Raw genomic sequence first — 8,130 nt, 5'->3', positions numbered from 1 at the left:
AAAGCTCTCCCAATATATATTAGGAAAATGCAATATTAGGTTTTTCTATTTTGATTGTATTTTATTTTAATTTTAGTCCCTACAGTTTTATTTAATTGCTCTCAGTCCTTTTAGTTTAAATTGATCAATTTGCAACATTAGTCCATATAGTTTTAAAAATGTACATAAAAAACATGAGCGAACGTTGACAGAGTTAATTCCATTGTAACTTTGCTAATCCTTTACTCGCATGGTAAAAATATGCTGACATGGAAATAAATTGACCGTATATTTATGATTAAAAATAAAAGGTAAGACGGGGAAAAAGCTTTCTTTTACATTAAGCTTAAACAAAAGTTTGGGAGACCAAAGCGAGATTAAACACGCGTTGGCAAAAGGGAAGTAAAATTAACTTCATTTTTGCTAACTTATGGGCTTTAGTTATATGCATTTTTAAAATTATAAGGACTAAAGTTATAGATGGATCCAACTAATGTGACTGAATTGACCAAAACAAAAAAAAAATCATAGAGGCTAAAAATAAAATGCGATCAAGGTATCGGGATCTACTATTATATATATATTTACTCAAGAATGTACATGTGTTTTGTCGAGAACAAAAATATGGATTACATCAGAGTGCCGGCTTTATATGTGTGTGTGAAATCCATGAACAAATTAAAAGCCAAGATACTAGCCTTTGTAATTTTCTACTTGTCTCCATGTAATACCTCTCTTTCATTAATTGTCCTCTCTTTAATTCTCTCTCCATATAAAACCCTACTTTCTACTACTGTGTTCCTCATTTAATTCCTCTCAAAGAACAAGCCAGAAATTAAGGTCACATCAGAATCTTCAATGGAAGACACTACTCACCATCGTCGTCGTCATCATCATCAAGAAGAAGAGGTAGAATATTATGGCTCTAAAGGCTCAATCAAACGATCCTACTATGGATGCTCATTCTGCAAACAAGGCTTCACGAACGCACAAGCATTAGGAGGTCACATGAACATTCACAGAAAACACAGACTAATCACAAAGAAAGCCAAGGACGATGAAGAAGAAGCTGCTGCGACGACGATGACAAAGACGAAGAAGACGAAGACCGCGAAATCTTCCATGGACAACAAAGATAAGTTATTGAATAACGATGAGTTTCTCAGGTATTACGGTTCCATTTTCCAGCATATAAACCCTATGTGGTCTCATCAGTCATTGAATGTGAATATTGGTCCAGCTCGTCATGAGGACGTTAATGGCGATAGATCAGTGAATCATCAGGAAGATGGTCAAGAAATAGTGGTGGACTTAGAACTCAGACTAGGTCGCGATCCATCATGCTAAAAGATAATTCACTTTTTAATATATAATGATAATTTAAATTCCTATGTTTATCCTAATAGCCAAAACAAAAAAAAAATCATATGTTCATCCTTATTCAAACTAATTAAGGCATGTTAATTAGGGTTAGAACAAATTAAGTATATATATTGGCCTTGTTTTCCTAGTAGACCTTTGATGTATACTTTTTCATATAATATCAAATAGTTCATAGCAAGTCATAACTGTTCCAAATTAACTTGGTTCTAATCATGTGAGTTTAAAGGTTTTAAAATGACAATTTTTTCATTCACTAAACTCAAATTCAAGACCTCATATACTATAATTTTTTTTGGGCTTTTTCTATAATTTTTGAGTTCTTGTAATTTTTGGACCTTGTATTGTAATTTTTTTTGTCTAATCTGTCACTTTTTATGTCTTTTTTAATCATTTTCTGGTCAAATAATGGTTAAAATTAACTTTTACCAACGGTAAAAGTAAGATTACACCATTTTTAAAAGTTAAAAAGAAACTTGTATGGAAAATAAGTTTAAAATTTCAAACGCTCACGGACCTACAGTTTAGAGATTAATTTGCCATTTAAACCAAAGTCAAATTCTAATATTGAATATTTTAGGATACTCCCGAAATAACTCTTAATACTTCTCATTTCAGAGTTATCTACAATTTGATTTATAACTCATGCACACTTAAAAATTTCTTAGTTAACTTGACATCGAGAATCAGCAACAGTATTTTTCATAAATTTTAATTTGATTTGAGTTCATTCATGATAAAATTACATTTGAAAATAATTAACAAACAAACAAATAAATACAACCTAGACCATAAATGCTCAAATTTTACTTTAAGAAAACCCATTAAAATTTCGAGGCCATGACCTCAAATGCAAGAAGGTTCTCATCACATGGAGATTCATTGGACAATTTTTTTAAAAGAAAAACTCTAAATGAAAATTAGATGTGCCATAACAAATCAATATATTACAAAAAAAATATAAATAAAATAATTTACAATTTAATTCTAATTGATACTTATTTAAAATTTTAATACTTCATACCTTCCCAAATTTGAGACTGATGATCAATAACGAATGGTGGAGCTTTCTTGTTTCTCGGTCTGGACATAGGTTGAAACAGAAAATTAGTATTGGGCGTGAGCCCATTACTGTGAAAGGCTCAATGTGTTTTAATTTTTGCGGTCAAAGTCCAACAAGTTGAACTGGCACATGTATTTCCACACATCAAGCATGATGTGTTGGCTTAGAATTGATCTCTTGGTCACGATTAATAATTGGATCATGCTGCAGGGAGACTCACATTTAAAAATGAGACCAACCAACAAAAAGTTGATTATAATTTATAAGGATTTGACTTATAATTCATAAAGTTTTGGGTTCAAATTTTGCTTTTGATGTGAGGATATTGGCGAGTGATTTGTAAGTACCTCTATCTTTTTGATTCTAGAAGCATGCTTTGGCCATAGTGAGCTTCCAAAACCTAACTCAATCCAAAATTTTTTTGTAACAAAAAAAAAGGCGACCAACCAATCCATGTTTTTTTTAAAATTAATGAGTATCTTATATCCTAAACTATTGCACGAATAGCATTCTAAACCCTAATCTCTTGAAATATACTAGAACTCCCTTCAACTTCTAAATTCCTAGTGCCTTAAACCTTATCATTAAGTTGGGAGAAAATGGGTGCTGCTCTTGTAGTTATGGAGCCCACTCGCATGGTGACGTGGCACTCATAATATATAAGGATTGTGGGTTCAAATCTTATTGTCAATATGAGGACTTTGGCTAGTGATTTGTAAGTACTCTGTAAGTACTATTTAACTCTAGAAACATGTTTTGGCCCTGGTGAGCCCCCAAAACATAATTCATCTAAACTTTTTTATAACAAACAAATGAGACCAATTAATTTTTTCTATTAATGAATGTTTTAGACTCTAAACTATTACATGAATAGTATCTTGGACCCTAAACTCTTGAAGTGTACAAAAACTCCCTCAACTTCTAAAGTTTGAGCACCTAAAACCCTATAGTTAAGTTGAAAAAAATCGGTGTTACTTTTATAGTTATGGGGCCTAGCCACAAGCAAATGTGCCACTTATCTTAACCCTTAAAAATAACAACCATTTTTTTCAACTTAACAGCAGGTTTCAAGTGCTCGGAATTTAAAAATTGAGAGAATTTTGCATATTTCAGGAGTTCAGTATTTACAATATTATTCTTGCAATAGTTTAAGGTCTATGATGTTGATTAACCTTTTTTTTTGGTAGAAAACTTTACTATCTTTCAAACTGAAATAGCAACAAACATATTCACAATAACAACATCAATATATCATATAAATCAAAATGGCACATTATTCGACTGAAACATGCATCCTCACGGCTCCTCTTTGCTTTTACTATTCATAAAGCCAACTTCGGCTTTATGAATAGTAACAACTCAAGCCTTGGGCTCCGTGAATGGTCCTCCCTTCAAGCTTCCTTGCTCTATGTATTTCTTCACTCTTGTATGGTCTCCCTTGCAATCCTCTTGGCTATGTATACTTCTACGCCATAAGTCTCCCTACGTGTATCGGTGTTGGTGGAAGAAATCTGATTCAAAATATATTGTAAGGGAGATGGCATATAAAAGTAATGAAGCCTTTTAAGATATGAAGTGTTTTGAGTTCTTGGCTATTTGTAATTATTGTTTCCATAAAGTAACAACCACTGTCCGGTGAGTTCTTATTTATTCTTTGTCATGTTCTCAATAATTACTTATTATGACTGTACATCTCTTCATAAAAGATATTGTGGAATTTATTACTAACTCACTATTGTGCTTCTTTCATTTATTGGACCTTAAAGTCTAAATTCATACAAGGCCTTTTTTCACAATATAAAATATTCAACTTCTTTCCCTTACAACTTCCTCCCTCTTCTCTGTGCATTATTTTCATATTTTGTGCTCCAGTTTCTTCTATCACATCATTGTTTCTTATTTTTCTTTCCATTTCCTCTTCATAAAATGGCAACTGAATATAATATCCTGAATGAGATTGCTCCTCCAATGGAGAATTGGAGAGTATTGGTGAAGGTTGACGTGTTTTCCTAGGAATTGTTTTTGAAATGCTTGAGAAGGACTATGGTTATCAAAAAAAAATGTATCTCCATGGATTTTATTATTTTCAATGAGCAAGTCAGTTTCATTTCATATTATATTATTTGTTTTTTCATTACCTGTTTTTTAATTTCTATTTTTGATCAGGGCATAAGGATGTTGGCAAGGGAAATTGGCAACCAAATAATGAATCTGTTCTCTAACCGACTTGATGAGACCAAAACATATTACTTGGAGAACTTCTTCATTTCCAAAGGTGGTGAAGCTCTCCATGACCATTACCACATTCAGTTGAAAGAATACATAGTTATCAAAAAGACATCTTTACCAATGCCTATGCTTTAAGTTTTATTTTGTTCAGCAAATGATGACAGAGTAGAAGGCTCTCTGTCGCTTAAGGGGTAAGTGATCAATTTTTTTTTAAGTAACCACAGTAATTGAGGTGTAAGAATTAGACTTTCTTACTTTGCTCCTTTTTTCCTAGATGTCTGTGGACTATTAATATGTACTTATGATATTGGTTGGACCAAGGTGAATGGTATGCAGACCTACATTTTGAAATTTGTCATCTAGGACAAACAGTTGAGTGCCTTTTTTGTTTTTTAATCCATCTCAATTAAGTCCATGATGAATTATTTTATGACAAAAGGATTCTCTTGGTATATTCATGGTTATTGCAGGAAGAATCGTATCAAGTGCATTCTTTATGGTGATATTGTTGACAAGGCTTGGATTCAATACTTGCCTTACAAGAGGATGCACAAATTTATATTTGTGATTCAGTATGGTATGGTGAAGAGGTAGCAAGGTTGTTTTTTTTTGGTTGACTATTCTTTGAATCAAGTTGGTATTTATTGTGTTTATTATATCCACATATGTTAATACCATATTTCCTTCCTTCTTTAGGGGTGTCAAGCTTTACAAGTTATTTTTTTTGCTATAAGGGTCTTTTGGACCCTAATGTTTTATGAGCTAATGCCTAACAAGAGGGCTCTTTTGAACATTTTCACTATGTAGCAAATTACCTTATTAGAGTCAACAACTTCTAATTGTTACTAGGCATCTAGGTTTATTTCAGTTATTTGTGAAGTTGTTAATTCGATATCCTTTTTGTATTGCTGGGTCTTTTTATTGTAAGGATATTTATGTTTCCCAGCATATCATTAATTATGTATCTTAAATTGTTTTAACTATTTTGCATATGCCTTATCACCATGTATACTTTCAATCAATGTTAGTGGAAAGAATTTTGTATATTGTGTCTTATCACCATTTGTGCCTTATCATCTTGTATATTATTGTCATTAATGATTTTAGTGGAAAGAATTTTTAATATATAGTATATAAAATTTCAACATCTCTTATGACCAGTTTGGTACTAAAGTGAATTATATGATTATTTTTAATAATTTTTTAAAACTCTATAATTCTTATTGAAATTTGATTGAGATAAAAGTAGAAAAGCTTGTCTTTTTCAGCAAACCTTAAAAATGGAGATATCCAACCGTGTAGTTTTTGGAAGTATATTTTTTGTGAGCAATATCCGGTTTCTTACAGATTTTTCATCATGGGGACCTATAAGTTGGTTTGTGTTATTATTTCGCTTTCTTCAATATCTACACATGTTTTCAAGTTTTAGCTCGTAGGTACATAAAAGGAGTTTTTTTTTGCTTTTTTAAGTATATTTTATGTCAACTTTTTTTCTCGTGGAGAATATTTACCCATTGGTTATTACTCTTGCTCTTTGATTGTATACTAAGTATTAATACCTACTTTTTGGTAGGACATCTTGCAACATAACACACGTGCCTTCATTTTTTTATGGCATTTTTTTAGGGAAATAATTATCCAATGATTATTAATATTGCTCTTTCATTGGCTGTCATGTATTTTTCTACAATTTTAGTAATATGAATTTAAGGACTTAAATTTGGAGGAAGTAAACTTGGTGGCATTTTAAAGTGCTTTTGTTCATTATGTTTGAAGAATAATATGACATGTTTTTTGTGCATAAGGTTTAACATTTATTTGAATCTTTTTTCCCTTTTAGTTTCTATCATTGTATTTTTGAGGACTTGTTGTCCGTTGGTCAAAATTGTTTATCTATCATTATCCACCTGATAATAATTAAATGCGCACAAATAAGGAATACAGTCACGTGTTGTTTCATTATATCATAATGTGTGTTTTATATTTTTAAATCATTTTACGTCTTATATATCTTTAAAATCTACACGAGTTTCAAGGTTTTTCTTCATGGGACTCATGGTTTGGTTTGTGCTGTCATTTCTATGTCTTCAAGATCTATACGCGTTTCAAGGTTTCAAATTGTAGGTACATAGAAGTAGTTTGTTGCTTTTTCAAGTCTATTTTATATCATTTTTTGTGGATAATATTTATCCATTAGTTATTGCTCTTACTTTTTGAGTGTATATGAGATATTAGTATCAACTTTCTTGCATGACATCTTGCTTCACAACGTGCTTACCTTTTCTATCAATTATTTCAGGGTTTTATTTAAAAACTTAAAGTAAACAATACATAAAAAAACCTAATTCCATCTCAATTATTTTAAAGTTTTATTTCTCAACTGTACCTATATTTTTATCTGTGATTGCTTAATTAATGAATTTTTATAGTTTAGAAGGCATCTTTATTATATACTTTATTATAAGTACAATTTTTAAGATTATGTGCTTAATTTTCCTCTATAATATTACAACAATCTTACAATTCAGTCCTTCCATTCACTAAGAAGGTTGAATTGTTTTCTTAAATGTGTAATTGATTAAAGACCATTAATTTTTTGACTTTGTGAGATGCAATTACTATTTTTATGCCAAATTATTTATCCACAAATTTAAAATAACCCTAACTATAAAGAAGTTATAGGCAATCTGATTGTAATTAAAAATTTAATCCTTATTATTGTTTAATCACTTTTGATGTTCCTCATATCTAATAAATGGCTTCCTATGGTGTGACCATTTTCATATTTCCAACCATTAACTTTGTGTCTGATGTTGTTCAAGTTACAATCATTACAATTTTATTTTTTTATAGATATTATTGCACTAAAATTGATATGGTTGTGATTTTTTGCAACCTTATGTTTTAGACATGTAGGTCAAGCTTATTATCATAATATCTTTAGATATGTATATCATGGTATCTTTGAAAAGATATATTGAATATTTTATGATTAGGTTGTTTATGTTGTTATTTTTCTATATACCCTAGGTTTTCCATTCATTTACTTATCCTTTTCAGATATCATCACACCCTAGCATACCATATTTGTAAGATAGATATGAGTGCATAAATGATATCATAGATGAGAGTGTCTGTTCTTTTATTGTCTATGTAGCTGACTTTACAGAATATGGTCTTTTGAAGATCATGGCAGAATCAAAATATCTTAATTGAATTTTAGTTGTTGTATATGTCTCAATGATGCTATCCTAATTTTCATTATAGTGTACATTAGATTTTCATTGGCATGTGATGTGTCATATCATTATTTAGTTTGTGTTTGCTTCTCAAAAAATAAATCACAATTATTTGGTTCAGTCTAAATATCCAAAATTCAAGAATGATGTTATGCAAGGTTTGAAAATTGGGTGTGAAATTGTGTGGGGTTAGAATTAATCTAATGTGTTAGGTGGGTTCATATAAGCTTACGGGTCTAT

The 8,130-nt window shown here is 30.6% G+C and overlaps 1 protein-coding gene across 1 annotated transcript; it reads left to right on the top strand.

The window, feature by feature from the left end:
• The first annotated feature begins 837 nt into the window (after positions 1–837).
• Positions 838–1,326, top strand: LOC129319613 (transcriptional regulator TAC1-like). Its single transcript, XM_054964711.1, has one exon. It carries the CDS (start codon positions 838–840, stop codon positions 1,324–1,326), a length of 489 nt encoding a protein of 162 aa, XP_054820686.1.
• Positions 1,327–8,130: the final 6,804 nt, after the last annotated feature.

The sequence above is a fragment of the Prosopis cineraria genome, unplaced genomic scaffold (genome assembly GCF_029017545.1).
Source record: "Prosopis cineraria cultivar Desert tree isolate PC_DT_omini unplaced genomic scaffold, ASM2901754v1 PC9, whole genome shotgun sequence".
Classification (NCBI taxonomy): Eukaryota; Viridiplantae; Streptophyta; class Magnoliopsida; order Fabales; family Fabaceae; genus Prosopis; species Prosopis cineraria.
This window is presented reverse-complemented; position numbering and strand designations above follow the sequence as displayed.

Excerpts from the sequence above, each read along its gene's own strand:
- LOC129319613 (XM_054964711.1), top strand. The coding sequence starts at position 838 with ATGGAAGACACTACTCACCATCGTCGTCGTCATCATCATCAAGAAGAA.